Source organism: Dermacentor silvarum, chromosome 6, assembly GCF_013339745.2.
Source record: "Dermacentor silvarum isolate Dsil-2018 chromosome 6, BIME_Dsil_1.4, whole genome shotgun sequence".
In the NCBI taxonomy this organism is placed as follows: Eukaryota; Metazoa; Arthropoda; class Arachnida; order Ixodida; family Ixodidae; genus Dermacentor; species Dermacentor silvarum.
The window spans coordinates 163,785,951-163,805,663 of NC_051159.1; the positions used below are offsets into that span (position 1 = coordinate 163,785,951).

The window sequence follows — 19,713 nt, forward strand, 5'->3', positions numbered from 1 at the left end:
GGTCCTTAAAGAGATACGACCTTCGTGCGTTTTGTGAAACTTACAAGCTGACCGAAAATTTCAAGCATTTATCATGTATGTGGCCCTTTCATGGTCACCGCATTTCGAATTCAATGTATTCCCTTTTTCTCATTTTTATTTAACGTGGTCTCATGCAATGTTCTACTGTGCGTTTTCTGCACAAGAAATAGCCTGTGTCACTATTGAGTTAGGCTTATCAAGTCTAAATATTTCTAATGGTCGAACTAGTTAATCGGGCCAAGTAATCCTTCAGTTGGCATCGCACAAAAGAGTTCTGATGAGTAAAAGTTCCTGTTGCAGTTGCTTAGCCATGCGTACGTGTTGCGAATATTGTAGCAGCTGCTCGAACATCACACTCCAAACTTTCACAATGGGTGAAATCATCCGTTAAAAGTAGTGTACGCCTTTGTTCATAACATTGTAAAACTATTCTACTTGATAAAAAGAAACACACATTCTGCAGATATAAATCGTGGAATACTATGCATGTGTTATGGTCGGCCGTACCTCATCTTAATGACTGTTTGGATGCCTAGTGCCCTTAACAATTCCCCCTTTTCTGTTTGCTCTTCCCGCAGGTATCCCGTGAATGATGAACTGCAACAGTCGAGAAAACGCTTCAAGTTTCCTTAGGTGAATCTCGGTGTGTGCTCGAGGGGTGTACACAGCAGGCTGCAGTGCAAGCAACCAAAGGCGAAGGCTTGGACAATATTTTCAGTACATTGCATTATTCGCGTTTCCCGCGGGAAACGCCACTAGTTTGTGATGAAAAAAAAAAGTTATTTAGGCAAGCATTGAGTGTTTAGCGACTATTTCTTTTCTGGTTTCCTTTCGTTTTGTATACTGTCTTATTGTCTTGCTACCCTTTATCGTGCTTCGGCGTATCGGCACAGCGCAGCTTTTATCCGTGTGAGGTGACGATACTGTATTTGTGTGATAGATGAGTATAGTTTAGAAGTCTGTTGTGCAGAGCGCCGACTGACTGGTGTCAGAGCGCCGACTACCTTTGATGCTTCAAAACGTCTTTGTCGGGAGTGTCTGAGTACATGCTTAGTGTTCTTTTTCTCGCGTTTTGTCTTCTGAAAGCTGTCCTTGCTGATACAGTGCATCCCGACGTCTTGTGCTTACATTCACGCGGTTGTGCCATGCGTTGGATTGCGCTTGCGGAAAACTGCGGAAAATATATTTGTGAACTCTGCATGATACTCCAAAGTACAGCCAGCTAATACAACTATCGCTAATACATGTTGAGACCAAAGAGACAGCTGTTTGAACCGAAAAACAGAAACAAGAAATTGGGTTCACAATGATGTACTAGTCACAGTGTACAAAGAAAAACTGTAATCAATATATTTATAGCAAGACGATTTTTATCGTGTGTGTCATGGAGATATATTCTAAATTTAAAGCTTAATTTATTTAATCAATAGTGTGAACTTTTATTGTGCTAGCACTCAAAATAGGATGCGGACTTTTTAAGAATTGTACTGTGAACAGGGAAAACATAACATCATAGATATCAGAGCATACTTTGCTTCCGAGATGTATTTTTGTGAGGCAGTAATGTTCCCAGTGACCTATGAATCCAACTGAGTTTGTGTATTCTTTGAACTCATTACTAACGCCTTTTCTCTATCAATAATCATTTGCTTTTCATTATTTTTGGGTCGTGCCGATATGTTTGTTTTGTTATATAATTTACAAGTGCTACCTTTTTTTCATTCATAACCATTGAATATGTTACTGCTTGTTTGGACCATTTTTGCATGATTATTGTGTATTGTATTTTTGTTACTAAAGCTATTTAATTATAAACTTTGATTTTGAGTCTTCCTTGTTTTCAATTCGACATCAAGACTTTGAAAACGAACATTTTAATCACTTGTTTTGAAGTAGGGAGAATCTTGGTGTGTGTGAGTGAATGTGCTAGCAATCGTCGTCACTTGGGTTCTAAAAGGAAATCATGAACCATTTGAGGCCAAGTTGCAAGTGCATGTAAAAATTCCAATTGCAAGAACAAGCCGGTGCACGTGCTTAGACACCTATTTGTGGACGACATTCTACCATACCAAACAATAAGGGCGCGAACAGTGGGAAGTCGTCGTGACCTCAGAACACTGCGCCACACAGATAATTTGCTAGGACGTCAGATATTACAATGACCTGACGATTGCATTTACGTCAAATCTTGCTCAAGGTGATCAATACGACGCGCATATTTTGAACTGGCACTTTCCACAAAAGACTGACTTCAGAACTATGCCTTAATTGCCATGCGTTCAGCGCTCAAAGAGAACACATTAACGACCATGGCGTTGTTAGCACATTGTTAACCGTAGCTGAACGCGTGGTATACAAGCTTTCTTAAAGTTGGTCGCACAAAAGCACACTTGAACAGACGCGCGGCACTTTCAATTGCACCAGTGAAGGATTACTAAAGTTCCTTTAATCGGTATTTCCAAATCACAGCAAGATGCATGCATTCATATTGTGTCGAAGAATCTACATAGTGCACATCACACCTTCCTATAGTTTTGTAGGTTGTGGAAACACAGATACGCAACGCCGTTCTCAGAGGAAGGAGCTGAGAGAAGACAACTTGTGCCTCAAGGAGATCAAGGGACCATCGGCATTTCTTTAGAAATGATGTGTAGATTCGAAAAATTGCCACACTTCTTTCACTATGTTATCTGCAGGTACGGAAAAATGCGAAACAGGATCCAGCGGTGTAATTCCCTTGAAAAAAAACAGTGGTTTCATTATGTTCAATTTTTTTTCATGCTAGACGCAAGAACCTAGATAAGAGATTCTGTTCGTCCCTAAAGTCTGCGTGAAGTTGACGTGTGTGTTTCCGCAGGAGCAGTTGTTATTGGTATACAAAAGACACAAGACAACAATACACAATTGGAAGCTCCGGCTGAATGCATTGTGATGCAGGTGAAACGGTATCAATGCGATTTTAAAAAATGACATGCTTCGCACATATCATTTTTACATAGTGAGGGCTACTACGCCATTTCCAGAGGAAAGGTCATGACATAATTTGTGTCGTGGTCTGGCATATTTTAGAAATATCTTTAATTCGTAGGAATTAGTGGGTGCTGACGTGCTTGTGCAACACTTCACAGAGAGAGAGGTGACGTTAGCATATTGATGTAATAACCGGACACCGAAATAATTTCTGCATCTTTCTACGGACAGCAGAGTGTCAGGTTTGTTTCGGCTGCACCCGGTGAGGATAGTCACGTTTATTTTCGCAGCATCTATGCATCGTGGAGAAGCCGTTTCTATGGCAAAGCCAATAAACCTTCGGAACAGCAGCACCCTTAACTTATCACTAAACAGTGGTTACATATAACTTACTCCTTGTGTCGGTGGTCCCATTACGTACCTTATATCCTTCCTTCTGTTACGCTTCTTGCTTTCTCTTCGAAAACAGTTCCAGCTAGTATTGTCCTTTATGTTGTCGTTACATCAAGTCTATTCAGTTTCGTCGGCACGCGTTCGGCCATTGTGTTGACCTCGGCAAAATTGTCTGAAGCACTCAGCCTGTAATAAATCCCCGCGTTTATAGCTGAAGCGGCCTGAACTAGCACTCATTGATAGAGTTGCTCCGATGGTCCTTCCTGCAGGCATTTGTGTGGCTTTCAAACGCACCGTTGGGCACTTAGGAGTCTAATGTGGGAAACCTTCGTACAATATCGCTTCTCAAGGGATCATACAGCAAGCCTACGTAAGGATAGCTTAAAGAGTCAGTCATTATTCCGGCAAATATGTTGGTACTTGCCAGCCATATTCCTTTGAGGGCCCTGATGGACACAGAACTCTTGCATCGCACTGCGTCCTCAATACAAATACTGGCAGCGAACTTTTTTGAGCAGTTGTATTTTGACCCCCATTTACTCTTACGAAATATTTTTACACTGCCGGATTTGAGCTCGTAGTCCGGCATAACAGGTGTAAAGGATAGCTCAACGCATTATGCAATGATTACACGGCAGAAAAAAAGAAACTGGTCCAAAAAAGTCGCCAGATGCTGGTTTTTAAAACAAATCAGTCAGAAATTAAACAAAACGTTGCTTCAATAGCTATGATACTATTGAGATGAAGCTGTTACGTTAAACACTAAGGTTCTGTCTTCACGATGATTTATTCTGAAGAAAGCTAACACGCCTACGTATGTTTACAGCTTCCAACGACAGTCATTGTTGCTTGCTTTCTGAGCCGATCGAAAAAAAATACTGTAATGTTAGACTTGGTTGTATGATATCGCCAATAAATATATAAATAAAAAACATGGAATACAAGGTCGGTGATTTGACTTGTGCGAAAAAATTGATGTTCGGAACATGGGCCTCTTGTATGTATGCTCAGATGAATTCATAGCCGAAGAATAGACTCATTGGTTATATACAAAAGTGTACAAAAACAAGCTCCAGATGCACATAATGATCGTTCACACCAAAATGACAGCTGTTTTACAAGTATGATGCATTGATTTTAGAGTGCAAATTTGGTCACTCTGAAAACGTTAAGCGCGCTCTTGATCCATGCAATAGCAGGTTACTGTTCTCCCATCGTCTATTGCATAATGGCCAAACTGCGCGTTGATTACTTCTTGGCAGGACAATAAGGAAATATAGTTGTAGGGTAATGTTACTTTATTCTATAAGTAGTTTGATAAATGGTATCCATCAGTCAGGAGCCAGAATTTTAAAATTGTGTACGCCTATGTGCGAATTCTTCCCGGTCCAGTGTGTTTCTTTTAGCCCCAAATGTTTCGAGAAATATGGGAGGGATGACTTCCCTCAGGTTTGTTGTTCTGTGGCTTCGGAATGATTCATTGCACAATTAGCTGAGACATCACTCTTACGAAAAGACAAACTGACGAGGACACTAGCATAAGCTTGGCACCGAAGTTACAGGACTGCAGGTGGTATGCAGCACCAATTTTTGTGGCCCGAGTGTCGGTACAAAGCTGTGTGAATAACTTCTCAATATAAAGAGGCCACATATTCTGAAACACTTGTAGAGCTTCTCGAAAAGTTAGAGCAAGCAGCTCAAATGCTTTGTAGCAATTGATACTTAGAGGTATGTGTCCGCAGCAAATTTTTTGGTCAATGTGAACATATTATTATGCAAGTATGCGAAGCAGCGCACAGCCGGTTTGATGGGACCACACTATCAAAATGTTAACGTAATAGTATTGTAGCAAAAACAGCAAACTTATCGACCCTCTAGTTGCCCTACTGCCTGAAGTTAGAGGGTGGTTTTCCTCTCTTGAATCTGTGCGACATCCTTAGATTTCAACGCTTTGTTTAGGTTTCGCAACGCCGGAAGTGGGCGAAGCAAATATTTTGTGGAACATACTGCAATCTTAATGCATATAGAAAATTATTGTTCTTTTGATAATTGCAACAGGTCGCAGTGAACCACTTGTTGAGTGATTAGCTTCAGTGATTACGACTTAACTGAGAACACAGTCTTTTACCGGAAACACGCTCTTACATACTTTCAAAATATTTGCTCCTCTAAGCTCTGAGTGCTCTCAGCTTACCATGCTACAAAAAAGAAAAGAAAAGGAATTCCGGGCACGCTTCGTAAAGTGGCAATCCTGTGCAGGGGTAATACGAAAGCCTGACTGAGCCAGATGGGAACCTTGACGCAGTCACAGAAGAAATGCCGCGCTCAGAAATTGTGCTTTCTGTAGCCGATATTTTCAGTATTCAGGCTCACATTAAGACTAGCGTCCTCAAGGTGTAGCCTGCACTGTAGAGAACGTTCTGTCTTTAATCGTTAGAAAATACAGTAGACAATCACTTAGCGGTACGGTGTTTGAGTTAATGGGAGCAAAGGTTATCGATGATATTTTTTACGCTTGTTGATCGTAGGTTCAGTTTGTTCACTCGCGTAACTTACGTAATAAAAACGAGAACAAGTGCATCGGGACGTCTTTAGATTCGCCCATCAAGCATAATAAGTAACAGCTGTAAAATGCATACGTATGTGTCTTTGACTGAACTAAGCAATGCTGAGTAGATGTCGTACCCAAAAACGCGAAATACATGTTATTTCATGTTTTCAACTGTTTCTTGTAATCCGAAACCACAAGATTGTGCTGAGTCAATTTCTTTATTTTACACACCCAAGTACGGTGTTCAAGGCGTTTTTAGGACGAAAATAAAGATGGCTGATAAGCGGTGCCTATGCCCCATTATATATATGTAGCCAGATACAAAAACAAATGCTTTAGTGTCTGACCTACCTTTACTTGTGGTCATATTCATTTTCAATCACTGTTACCGCCGTTTAGCAAATTTTTTTTCGCATAGAATATAGCTCTCGAACAAACGAGCAGAAATTCTATATGGAAGTATCTACGCAGAAAGCATGCAATTACCGTTTAGTTGACTTGCCAAGGTGAGCTGCTGAATACACATGTTCACCCATTGCATTTTTATTTGCTGATTAGTTGTGTGATGAAATGCGCAGAAGTTACATTATATGCACTTTATAGACTCCACCACGTTAAAGGAATACTGGCCAAGGCCATTTTATATGCACAAGCATCGCTGTGTTGCTTCTCTGGTAAGGCCTGTGGCAGTCGTACAATCAAGTGACGGCGTCAAGCTTTATTACTGTTGTGTTAGCTTGGAAATGTGTTACAGAGGAAAACATATTCCGGATTACTCTGATGGCGTAAGAGTAGCGTTCTGTGTTGGATGGCATGTTGACGTGAATTAAGCCAAGATGAAAAAAAAATAAGAGGAAATTGCATCATTTTCTGTGCTTTTAGACAACCGATATTCGTGTTCAAATTTAGTGTGCGTAGACGTGTTGTGCTTGGTGTCTACTCTGATAGAGAAGCTGAGCTGTCTAAGGATGCAAACATTGATGCAAAGCGAATATTTTGTACAGTGTGCAAGAGTCTTGTGAAAAATGGTGTCCTGCTTGTTAACCTTTTACTCGTGCCCCAAGAACACCAATACTGCTTTGGCATGTAGAATAAAAAATAGAATAGGATGAATCCTATAGGTTTGACACATATGTATGCTTAGTTGGTGTTGGCGTTCATAAAGACAATGGCATACTTAACAGCATTGTATTGAGCTGAACACGTCAAGCGTGCAAACGCTAAAGAATGAAACATATCATGAAAAATTATAGGCTCTCGCACAATTCGTCTTGTTAAGTAGTCTCCGCATGCTGTCGTGTCTGTTTATTCACGGGTTTTGTCCTATCCTTCCCATAATCGACGCCTTGGAAGAAATATGACATTTGCATTTTTGTAAACAGTCTCCTGACATAATAGAAACACAAGCTCCTCATTTCGACGGGGGAATGCATGGGCGAAAAAAAAAACATCAAAACAGTGGTGTTTAAAACCACATGTTTCGCACCTGTTACAAGGACACTCTTTCTAGAGTTTGGATTCTTGTGGTGACAAATACATATTTTCAAAATACGAACAAATACGACTTACTTCCGACGTCTCAATAACACCTAACTGCATGACACTTTAGACTGAAACAACTGCACCCACTGCACAGTCTATTCAAGCGTGGAAGCGCTTTGTATAATAAAACAAACTGCACGGGCAACATCAAATGTCACTACGAGTGCCTCTAAGTAAGCTTCTAACTCAAAAAAGTAATTTACGCAACCTTGATTTACGACTATGAAGATGTCCCAGAGAGTAGACATACGGAGAATACATCATTCGTTGTGAAAAAGAATCCGCTGGCGGAACTTCAAGCTTCTCGCATTCTAGAATATGCGCCACTGGTTGTCTTTGAGAGCTATAATACGCGAGTAAGGCAACCGTGATAACGCTGGGGATTTCTGAGGACCATATGTAGTGGCATCAAGTCTGCATTGTACAAACCAGACGCGTAGTGTGTAGCATGTAGATTGGACCATTTGCAAGATACATATTCTTGTGCCGTTTGTGCCCTTCCCTTCACCAGGAATGCAAGCTTCTAAAGTAACTGTTGTCTCCCTCGGCCATTTATGTTTCCTGTTTAATTTGACCTATTTGTTCCTGCGCCTTTAATGAATTACAGGTAATTTTCTAACAATACGTCTCCCCAGCGCTGAACGTTGGAAAAAGACAGCTTTAAATTTGATATGCCTACCCCTGAATCCCTTTTTATGAAGTTCACAAAGCAGGCGAGTCAAGGCTCGAAATAGGATGAGCATTGAAAATGTGCCCAAAGTCCGTAAATGTGGTGCGCATATGCCGACTTTAGGAATATAGTTATTAAAGCAACGGTAAAAACATCACACTTAGCCACGTGTCCGCGAAAAATATTTAAGGACTATTTACCTTGAACAAAACAGAGAGCTGGTTACGTGCACTTTTTCCTTAATTTAAGCAGTCCGCTTTAACGGCGAGTTTGTTAAAGATGAATGTATAGATATAGAGTGCCCGGAAAAAAAATCGTATTGAACAATTTAACTCCACATAATGTTTTTTAAGACTTTCTTGCTCAAACACTTGAACTCGAAGGCAAATTGCAGTTTGTGTAACTAATTTTATTATTACCTGTAAGTATGCATAAGGAAAAAGAATGTCAGTATTTAAGGCAGTTAAGTGATAACTTTCCACAACGACAGAATAACAGAAGAAAAATATCATCAACAGCAAAACCCTTCGTCTGAGCTGGGGAGTTGAATGATGAGTACATAGGAAGGCAGGCACACTGTCGTCATAGATAGGGGTAATTAGGAACTCCATGCTATCAGTGATACGGCATTAAAACAGAAAGTGCTAGCTGGCAAAGCATTCGACTCTGTTAGCTACCTTAGCTAAGCTAGGTGTCGACACGAAATATCTACAGGTGTGGCCGTAGAGTCTACAGCTGTGGCCATAGCACTTTACCAATTCGAACCCAATACGACAACGTGCATTTACGGTTTGAAACACAGTTCTAAAATCCCCTTCGAGCCAGCCTCGCCTGCTGTGCCTTCCGAGACACCGAGAGGACCAGACAGCGCCTTAGATTCCCTACTTCGTGTACATCCTGCAAACGTTTTCTTATGTAACGGCAATACGCCCAACAGTTCCGAGAAAGCTGCTTGTCTTGTGCAAGCACAAAAGCGCAGCTTTTTGACGGCGACGAGTTGTGGTGAGCTCTGGAAGCGTATGACTAATGCGAGACATGCTTGAAAGAAAGGGCACAATACATGCAGCTCTGGGTTCCCTAATCAAGAGCACCAGTGCCACTTTTTTAACACTCACTCACTCAAAAAAAAAAAAGTCGGTTCTTCTATTGAGCGAGAAACGTTTCAACGCCTTGCCAAGACCAAGCTCGCATAAAACGTGGATATCCACATCATAAGCAAGAGTGCGCCGACAGCATCACTGCAATATACATGTGTCTTAGAATGATGCGTCGTTGTAATAGTAAGTTTTACTTGTGAGTCGCATTTCTTCAATTTTTATGCGTCTTGACTATGGCAATGTTTTCGCCTTATAAGCGTTGCATGTGCGACATTAGCAGTGAATTTTTGCAAGCGTGCGCATCATCAGCAATGATTCCGTCCAGTCTGGCTTCCAACTTTTTTGCGTTGAGCCAGTTCAATGCCTCTATGCTGTATTACGTGTTCGTATACGCCCTGTAATGTTTCCTGGTAGAAGTTTGTACCCGTAATCTACTAAGCATATTCTATAAAAATGAAACGGGAATTATGCGTGAGCCTATTCCTTACAATAAGCTATGTACTCGTGCATGTTGGTGAATACACGTTTGTCGCATATTTAGGCTTATGCAGAACACTAGTGCGATATACTATCCCTTCTTGAAACCTGTTTTAAACAATGACTCCAATTGCCTCTGTTTGTTGCTGTAGTTTTGTGGTTGTAAGAACTCCTAGAGTAGTCGTGATGTGAATGCAGATGTTTGAACTGTCCTCAAAAAAAGGACTGCATGCGGCAATGCCTTGGCCTTCTTGTTAGCCCGATTAAGAAACAAAATGTTTCCTAGCATCCCCAACAGTTTTGTGACTGTAGATTAACCTAGGTGAAACGAGGGCCCCGAGGAGCTCAATTACTTTTACAGGCTGCAACAAACTTTTCAATAAGTTTCAGAATTCTCAGTTTTTCTTGTTTGACCAAATTCTTCTCTGTGAAAGAGTCTAGGTTGACAAAATTTGTTTCTACAGTGAAATAACTGAAATTCCTTTGCTAGAGTAGTTGTTTAGAAAGTGGTTTTATGCTTCTGTATTTAGCTTTATGAGCTTGTTGCGTGCTTTAACATTTCCCTTTTGATATCGTGAAACATAAAAAGCCTGACGATCTCGTACTGTCTTGCTACAAAACTGTGTTTTTAAAGGGATGTGTGTGCTTTATGCTTGAACTGTTGACGTGATTGACATGTAAAGAAAATAAAACAAACCATAACTGAAGGCTTCTGGAGTAATCATTCACGTATAAACCCATGGATGCATCACTGCGAGACCCAATGCGGCTACAGACGTGCTGAAAGACGGTGCAGGTAAGTCGTTTGCACGCAGTAAGCCTTTCTTGGAGCAGCGAATAGAGTTTACAGGGCATGTGCAAATGTCATAATTTTTGAAGAGAATCCTTTCCGAGATTTTGAACTCTCGTCTGCAGATGTTTTGGTGGCTGATCAATGTGCAGGTACGCAAAGTGCTTCCTGAGCACTGAAGGTAGCCGTTTAGAATGCTCAATCCGCTTCTAACTTACCATGTCGTGAACGATAAATGGGCAAGCAAGATTAGGAAAGACTTCGCTTCAATGTAGCCACGGAAAAGTGTGAGCGAGTAGCACGTTTGATGTATCAAACAAATGCATCAAACCGTGAAACAAGAGAAAACTTCTTACGTTCACACAAATGGTGATGGCCACTTCACAGTATCGAGTTGCCATTCCGATTGTTAAGCAATGAGACACCGTTATCTTCGTTCATGGCACATTCTAATGACCGGGCTACGCAAAATCTCGACCTTAATGAACGACTTGTATAGATTCCATCCCACCCCGATGCTGAGCAACTCCACAACCCGGCAGAGCAAGCCTGAGAGTTCAGAACAGCACGTGATGAAGCATGCCCTCTGCTAGCAAGGACGATTAGCTGTCCCACTTTAAAAGAACACATTGGCTCTTCATGCCCTACATCTGAACAGGATAAATCAGCAGAACACGAACAACTTCAAATCGCTGGCAAATAGGAATCGCATGCTCGTGAACAAGATGGAAACATCAGCACCTCGCAGCGCGTTCAAAAATCTTGGACTGCTTGGTCCCCCTGCTTGCAAACTTTGTCTACAAGCCCCGGCTCACAATTTGCAATCACTTCCCGACAAAGTGTGCAGTGTATCGATGCCTCAACACGTATGCAAGGACCCTAAAGAGAGCATATAGTCTATATACACTCGCATCGGCGCGTTTTCACACATCGCCTCCCTATGTTGATCATGTGGGAAACAAGTGTAGCACACGCGATAAAGTTGTCAGTTGTTCGTTTCCTTCCCATGCAGACAACAAGCGATTATGGCAGATTAAAAAAGGCACTGACCCTTAAGCCTCTCAAATAACGGCGCGAAGCTCCACTGCAACGTACCCCTTCACATATGAACTAGCCACCACATTTAGTAGCCACGCAACCGAAGGAATACAAAAGCAATGCTTAAGATTTGTTTTCACTTCAACACCACTGTGCACTACTCAGTAAGTGTAGTCACATTGTGCGCCTGCAAGCGGGTAAATTCATCCAAGTGGCGGTTTGAGTAATCGGCGGCGTGGAAATATGTGTGGTTCTACTGAATAGTATATGAAAAAGTCAGGAACAATTCCTCAGAAGATGTACACATCAACAATGGAACATGCAGAAGGTAAATGTGACGGTCATGGTTTTTTTTTTGTGGGGACTTCAGAATGAACGAAGCTATAAGGTGGTGGCTGGAAGAGCTAAGGCTGGGGCTAGTTGGTTGTGCTTATTGAATTGAAACACTCTTCAGACCCTGAAGAACGAAAGATAGGAAATCTACGCAGAACCGACATGATCAAACTTGTTTATTGCGAAAGGGAATCACACGCTGAAGACTGACTTGCCGCAGTGTAACGTTGTAGCGTGGTTTTGATATTTTAATTTTGTGTGGTGCTTTCCTGTAGAAAAATCTCATGCTTTAGAGGTGAGAAAAGTGCTTTATGGGCTCAAAAAGACATTCATACGCTCGGATTTTACGAGTGAACTACCACAAAAGTATTGCAAAGGACACTGAATTACAGGAATGGGTTAACCAAAGGTATTGGTGTTTATAAGGAGAGGGGATAAAGGATTTCATAACTTCGACTTAGGGAAGTGGACGGTAATAATAAAAAAAGTGGCATACTTTATTATGTTTAAGCGCTGTAATGTCTTCTGACCACGCTGTGGCTCCTAGTTAGATGTTCTAAATTGAAAGACTGACATTAAGTGCCTGCCTCCATGCAGCTTCGACCACACAATCATAGCACATAACACAAAAACATAAAACAGTTGAAAGATACGGTTGAAGAGAGCAAACCAAATGAGTCGCCTCTCATTATACCTTGCGTCCACAAGGTGTCACAGGGTAAGGAGATAGCTAATAAACACGGCATTTTTATTGTCATTTCAGACGTGAGACACGAACAGCGCTCGTGTTTGTCGCCTCCGTTGTCCCGTTCTTAAGCGCCGTACCTTCGCAATAGTCTGGCCGGCTTGCGCGCCGCCATCATGCTGCCCTCAAGCGAGCTGCGATCAAACGAACTTGACTCTATCACGGCCGGGCTCGACTGGCGCGTGCGCTCGGTTCTAAGAAGCGAGTGCGCGCGCCAGTCGAGCCCGGCCGTGACTCTATCAAGGCCGCGCTGGAACGCAAACCCTGTTTTACCCACACATATGTGCTGTAGGGCAGAGATAGTGCTTTTACCTGGCGGCGACATCAAGGCGGCTCGATCATGATGGCGGCTGGGGAATTTTTGTCTATCACTACTTCCGCTTGATGTTCCAAGTCGAAATAGCGCGAGCTGTTTTCCAATAACTATATAAGCGTTTTATGAGAGGGCAGCTATCATGTTTTGGCGCCCGACACTGGCACTTATTCGCGCCCTGTAACGTTTATGAAGTTGCGGACCAAGCAGGAAATCGGGTTCGTTCAAATCCAACGCGTTTGAGCGCACTGTCCTCACGGCGCACAAGGCGGCCACTACAGTGCAATCCTGTCTTTTATCACCCATTACAGCTCACGAGGAAAAAAAAAATGCTAAGCTAAATTCATACGTATAGCAAAAAATTACATTTTACATCTTAAGACGCGTTACACAAAAAATTAAACGTGACTGAAATATATAAACGTTTAATAAGATAAACCATATTCTAGCCAATAAGGGTATAAATACACTGAATTAAATGATTAGCGAGGTGACTATACGCAAGAATGTGTCATACTTACCAATTTAGGTAGTATTGTTTGATTTTTAGGAGCCTCCATAACGTTAGCGGCGACAGCATGTATAACATTAAAATCGCCCCGATAATCCAAGTGTCTGGAACAATGAACGGTTGGACATGCAAAGCCAGAAAAAAAAATAAACAAAAAAAAAACTGAATTTGGGATGCCAACAAGTGGGGTGCAGTCAATTACAAGAACGGCAACGCTATAAGAACAAACCAGAGATACGTCGCCAAGAAATGAGAAGGCGACACTAGGTCACCCAATCAAGCGGTCGCAAGATACTATACTCGTGAATTTACTACCAAAGGGCTCGGCAAGCAATGGGTCATTCGCTGTGCGAAGTAGGAGAAACTCATCTACAATGTATGATCCCTTAGACTGTGACCTAAAAGGGCCCTGGACCACTTTTTATGGAAGTGGACAAATACATTTGAGGTGAAAATAGGCTATTTCAGAAATACTTTGCCGCAAAAAGTACTTCAATGCGTTCAGCAGAAGTGGAGTTATTGGCAATCAAACACGGCCTCCACTGGGCTCCCCCTTCCTCCTTCAATGCCTTGCACTGCGAAGGCTACGGCGGAGTGGGGCGGGGCCACAACGCTCCGCCTTCAAAACGTCACCGTGGCGCGCAGTTCGAATTTCAGATTTTGGTGCCTACGCCGCGCTAAACGTAAGCCAAACGCAATTGTTCTCAGAGAGCCGCAGTGCGCTTAGCCCGTGGACTCGTGGCGGTACCCCGTGGCGGCCGCAGTGTAACCGAACGCAGCGACGAATAGCAGCCGCGTATTGGAATGTGCTTTATTGCGCAATAAATCACACAGAAGAGAGTGAGGATCATGGCTCTGTTGAAACGAGGGCGTTTGAGAGAAAGGTGACTTCGCGCTCCGCTTGCGAGCTCCACGCGCCGCGTACGACAGCAAAACTTGGCTGAGATGTTCACAGCAGCGTATTCTACCCGCGGACTATGTTATTTCACCAAGCACGAGGAGTGGTTCAGGGCCCCTTTAAGTGACACACGGAGCAGTACTATGCTTTTTCACCTGATCCCAATCGGTGTACAGAGACGAATCCTAAAGATTCATTTGCAAGTTGCAAACCAAACTCGCCAACACACCAGTTCTTCGTGACCCATGTGCAGCGCTCCAGTCTTCCACCAAAAGACAATAAAATAGTGAAGGCTAAATCTTGACAAGCTTCGCTTCCACAGGGGGCGCCTCTCGAACAAGGTGGCGAAGTCATTTGGGCAGAGCCCGACGTATACAGAAAAGAACGCTGCTACATGGCTGGCCTTTGCGTTACATTTTGTGTTACTTATCAGGATAGCCTTTCGGAGACTCGCTAGCCCACGGTTATGGCGCGGTCAGCACTGACGTCGACAGAACGTCCGCTGGGACTAGGGACCTGATTGGTAGCGCCGTCTTTTGTGCACTCCGAGCCCAGGGCGGCCGCTTGGAATGCGGCCCGTGCGTCTTAGTTCTGGTACCCGGGAGCTGATCAAGTTTTCTTCTACATCGCGTGGGGTAAGAGTGCAGCGCTTGAGGCGTTGTCGCCGAGTTTCCTTACACGCTCGGCATTTTCAATGAGGAGACATGATGCAGACCTTAGTTTAGATGCATGAACTTGTTGAAAGACTTGCATGGTGCATCATTCCTAGTAGTGTACACGGACTACAGAATTCACCATATTGACGGAAGAATGGATGTGTGGCTTCATTAAGCTGTGATTTGTGCAGAAAAAAAAAGAGCTCGCAAGAATGCTTGTAGTGAGACTGCAAGAATACCCTAAATATAAAAGAGCTAAAGCATTTATAGATATACTGGTTGCCTTGAAGATATGTAACTTGAAGGTTGATAGCGTTCAAAATGATAACCTTGAAGGTTGATAGTGTTGATAGTAGGTTGGTAGCGCTAGTGTGATAGTGTGTGATTGGGCATAAAGTGATGAAGAGACTGTTCTTCAAACGACTGTTTATTCCCTGGACGAGAAGAAATGGGAAGGGGTGCATTATAGGGGCCCGGTTTCTGTTAGGCACAATCATATGAAGCTACCAGTTAGGTCAATATTTCATCCAGAGTCAGGCAAAACTGACAAAATTTACAAGATTTCAGTTCAGTTCTTATAGCCTTAATTCTTATGCGTGAAAAACGTTACAAGATAGCTAGTCACAACTTCGCTGGTTTCCATCTTCACAGTAGTGGAAGGGCTCTGAATTTTTTAAACCTTCTATTTAGCGAGCGAGAATGATGGAGACCGGGCAGTTCATAGCCACCATATCTCACTTTTCTTTCAGCTCTTTTTTATATATTGTTTTATATATGTGTTCGTTGTAAATGTGTGGCGTGCGTGTATGTACCCCTTTTGTACCTTCTTCAGCTGCTTCAAAGTAGAGTGCTGGCTTTCTCTTCTTCTATGGTGGGTCTGCTGTAGTGAATATTGACCCCCCCCCTTCCTCCCCCCCCCCCCCCCCCCATGAGAATGGGCCTATCGTCGTTGGGCATCACCCAACCGAACATGTCTATCATGAATGGTCAGGTTGAAAAAAAATTACACCATCTTCCCGTAGGGGAACCCTGAGTAGTATGCGAAGCAGCCATGGGGTCGACTCAAGGTAGTTTTATCAGCTGTATAAACTTGGACATGCATCAGCAGCAGCAACGCGCAGAACTGTTGTCGACGCCGTCGGAGTTTTGCCCGCGTTCGCACCGAACGCGCGCAGCGTTGGTGACTGTTGCCGGTGCCTCTGGGGCGCCTACCATCGCGTCTCTAACCTAAGCTGCTTCGCATTATCGCGCGCGGAGCCGCAGGTGTTGCCATTCATTGCGCAATCCGGAGAGGAGAGGAGCGTCGGAGAGGAGAGGGGGAATGCCGAGAGGAGAGGAGATGAGACAACGAAAGGAGGAGGAGGAGGGAAGAGAGGAGATGAGACAAGGAAAGGAGAGGAGGGGAAGGAGGATGCGCATGCGCAGTAGGGGTGTGGACGCCACACGGCGGAGGGAGGGAGGGAGTGACATAGCCCCGACCATAAGCTGCTTCGCATCTAAAACTCGCGTTGAAACCAAGGAGGTTGGTTGAAACCTTGCCGTCGCACTGCGGAAGTTGGCGCTAGCGTTTCCGAGGCGTGCACCACCATTGTCGGGTTCCTGGAGGGTAAGACGACGATGACGCTTGGCCTCAACATCGCGCTCCCGCAACTTGGGGTCGGCGACTCTTCACTTACGTTTGGCCTCAACGTCGCGCTCCCTCAACTCGGCGTCCGCAGCTTTTCGGTGACGTTTCGCCTGGTCTTCGGAAGCCCTCACGCCAGAATTGGCGCGTCGACGACGAGCCCTTTCCCGAGCGCGTTCGCGGCGGCGTTGCTGAAACGCGTGAGGACACGTTGTCAGTCGCTCATGAATGGATCATACCCCCGTAAACGCGGGCTGCCCATTACAACGACAGAAGTGAAATTCTACGCCGGAATGATTAGCGGCAACGCAGCCAGCTGTGGGAGCAGACGACACGACGAACACGGGAGCAGTGGCACAAGCACTCGTGCTTGTCACGGTATCCAACGTGGCACGAGCGCAAACCGAGGGACGCCAACGAGCCAGCGGCGGAAGAAGACGATGCTGATGATGATAGTTTTAGGTGCGGATCACTTTAGGGGCCTGGGCTGTCGGCGTCTAATGTGTCATGTGTCATGTCGTCACGCTCAGAAAACACAAGCGCAAAACAGGGACAAAACAGGCCAATACCTGCGCAAAACCGGGTAAAATTAAGCTAACTAGATTCAGAATAATATAAAATACAAGAATACTCATGAAATAATCGAATTAAGTAACATAAATTCGTTAAAATCACTTTTATCATCAGCAAAGCTTTGGCTGCATGTGCGTGGCGGTTTTCGACCAGTTGTGCCTTAGCAAAGGTGTCAAAACGGATGATGATAGCTAAACACAAGATAATTAAACACAGGATAAAACAAGATAAACACAAGGAAAACACCAGGGAAACACCGGCGAATCACTGCTCCACACTTCCCCAGCTCTCACGTTCAGTGGAACTGCATTACCGCCGAGTTTACCATCGCCTTAGCGCCGAGTTAGTTTTTTTTTCTACACGCGGACACGATCATGGGGGAACTAGCCCTTAACAGCTTCGCTGTAAAATGTATTACAATAAGTAGACAGAAGAGATATGAACGATTCAACCATGTCAATAAAATAAAATAAAGAAAGAAAGAGTCCACCAAGTGTCGACGCTGTGGACGACAAGGTCAAGGTACTTGGCGGTTGAAATGATTCGGTGAATAAATGTTGGTATCTCTCTATCATACACCTTTCTGTCCCTTTCTGCCTCTTTTCTATGTTCATTATTCAACCATTTCGTGTCATATACATATCGTATTTCGCGCAATTACGTCGACCTTGTTTCCTTTAGCATCGACACTTGGTTGATCCTTTCTTTTTTCTTCTGAATGGGGTATCAAGATAGCCAGGTCGCAGATACGCCAAACACGTGCGAAGTCAGCAAAGATCTTGCATTCAAAAGCACGCAATCTCGACGAGGGTGGTGAAAGGGTGGGGTGTGCGGGGACATCAGGGATACCCCGCGCGCGTGTGTACGTTAGCGCGTACTCGGCAGATGGCGCTAGCAGTAATATTGTTTTTTTTTTCAGAACCTCTATAATGCTCATGTCGAGTTTTTCTCATTCTTCCTTTATTTTTTTCTTACGCGCATGTACGTCGGCGTTGTCTTCTTTCGACTTTGGTTGACACGCCTTTTATTTTTATTTTTTTTGTCCAGGATAGTCCAGTTCATGGTGCCATGTGGTTAATGTTCGACTATATTGACGTTAATTAGGCCCACACCGTTAATATTACTTGGTCTGCGACTAATTTATGCTTCTTGTCTTATTGAGGCCTACATATGGATACATTTCTCGGTTTCGTAAGACCTTCAAAACAAAATTGCCACTTTTGTTAAGAGGTTACAGGATAGATAGTCCGGACTTAGATACGCCAAACCCGCATGAAGTAAGCAAAAAAGGCCTTGTCTTCAAAAATTACGTGGTTATTTTATAGTCGCAAGTAGAGTCCCTGAATAGAGTGACTTGAGCCTGATGGCATGGTGCACCACGCGCAGTGTGGACAAAAGGCCTGTTGCAGCATGTGCTTTTTCTCTAAGCCGAGTACAGGTACTAATAGAAATTAGTATAGAGCCATTGGTTCAACCTAAACGCATCGCTAAACAGGTATATCATCAAATGACTCAGAATACTCCCAATATAAGTCGTCACGGAACTTCTGCAATCCTTTGGACAGGACTAGGTGCTTTAAAAAGCTCATAGTGCGAGCATAAGCTTGGACGGACCAGTCGTCTGTGTCCTTACCAACCTGAATCTCCATCTCGTTGCCTGTCGGCTCTCTTACTGAGCACAACAGGCTACTGCTTATGTCCTTCTTTCGGAACTTTACCCACTTTGCTATATGTAGCTAACCTCTTTCACGCGACAACTTGGGCCACTGGGTATGCCCCCATTCTTGGTCGATCCCTCTTCTTCTTCTTTCTGGGGTTTTACGGGCCAAAACCAGTTTTGATTATGAGGCACGCCGTAGTGGAAGGCTACGAATTAATTTTGACCACTTGGGGTTCTTTAACGTGCACTACAACGCGTCGATCCTTCTGATATGGGTACGTGCCACACTCTTAGAAATCTTTAAGATTTCTCCGATGCTGGGTAGAATCGAACCCATGTCACAAGGGTTTCTCAAGCTGAGCAGCCCGACGCTTTATTTCGGATGCCACGCGCGGACTTCGTGGTGGCGCCGCTAGAGGGCAGAGCGTGTCCAGAAGGAAGTACGAGAGTGTACCGGCACACGTCTCATACAAGACGCACTTCTCAGAGTTCGCACGCACAGGTGCGCCGCGCATCTCGAAGGCTACACGCGGACTTCAGAGAGCGCAGCTAGATGGCACACCCTGCCAAGAGAGAAGCGCCCGGCTGCAGGACACGCCTCATAGATGACGCGTTTTGGCAGTCGGAATTCAGTATGTCGCTATACATTGCTTCAATGCTAGTTGCATTGACTTCGACATATGGGGTTTGCCGAATTTTTTTGGCATGCTACCGTAACGTAATCCACTTAATGCGCACGATTTACCAAGTAATCGTGTTTCTGATGTCTCCTTTTGTGTCAACGCGGTCACTGTAAGCGCATTTTCTTCTGTCTCACTGACGGCGAGCCTTGATGCCAGCCTATTTTCAAT

General features: G+C 43.9%; 2 protein-coding genes across 11 annotated transcripts in view; one reads left to right on the forward strand and one right to left on the reverse strand.

Moving 5' to 3' along the window:
• The window catches only part of LOC119456329 (protein couch potato-like), a 133,388-nt gene extending 125,655 nt beyond the window's left edge, over positions 1-7,733 (forward strand). For all 10 annotated transcript variants that reach the window (XR_007467590.1, XM_049669746.1, XM_049669747.1 and 7 more), the window contains one exon: positions 600-7,733. Coding sequence is in view for 9 of the 10 variants with exons in the window: in XM_049669750.1 (XP_049525707.1) it covers positions 600-654 (55 nt within the window). In the remaining variant the exon portion in view is untranslated. The remainder of the gene's footprint in view (positions 1-599) is intronic.
• Positions 1-19,713, reverse strand: part of LOC125946439 (uncharacterized) — a 283,769-nt gene that overhangs the window by 61,317 nt on the left and 202,739 nt on the right. The gene's annotated exons all lie outside the window — the stretch shown is intronic.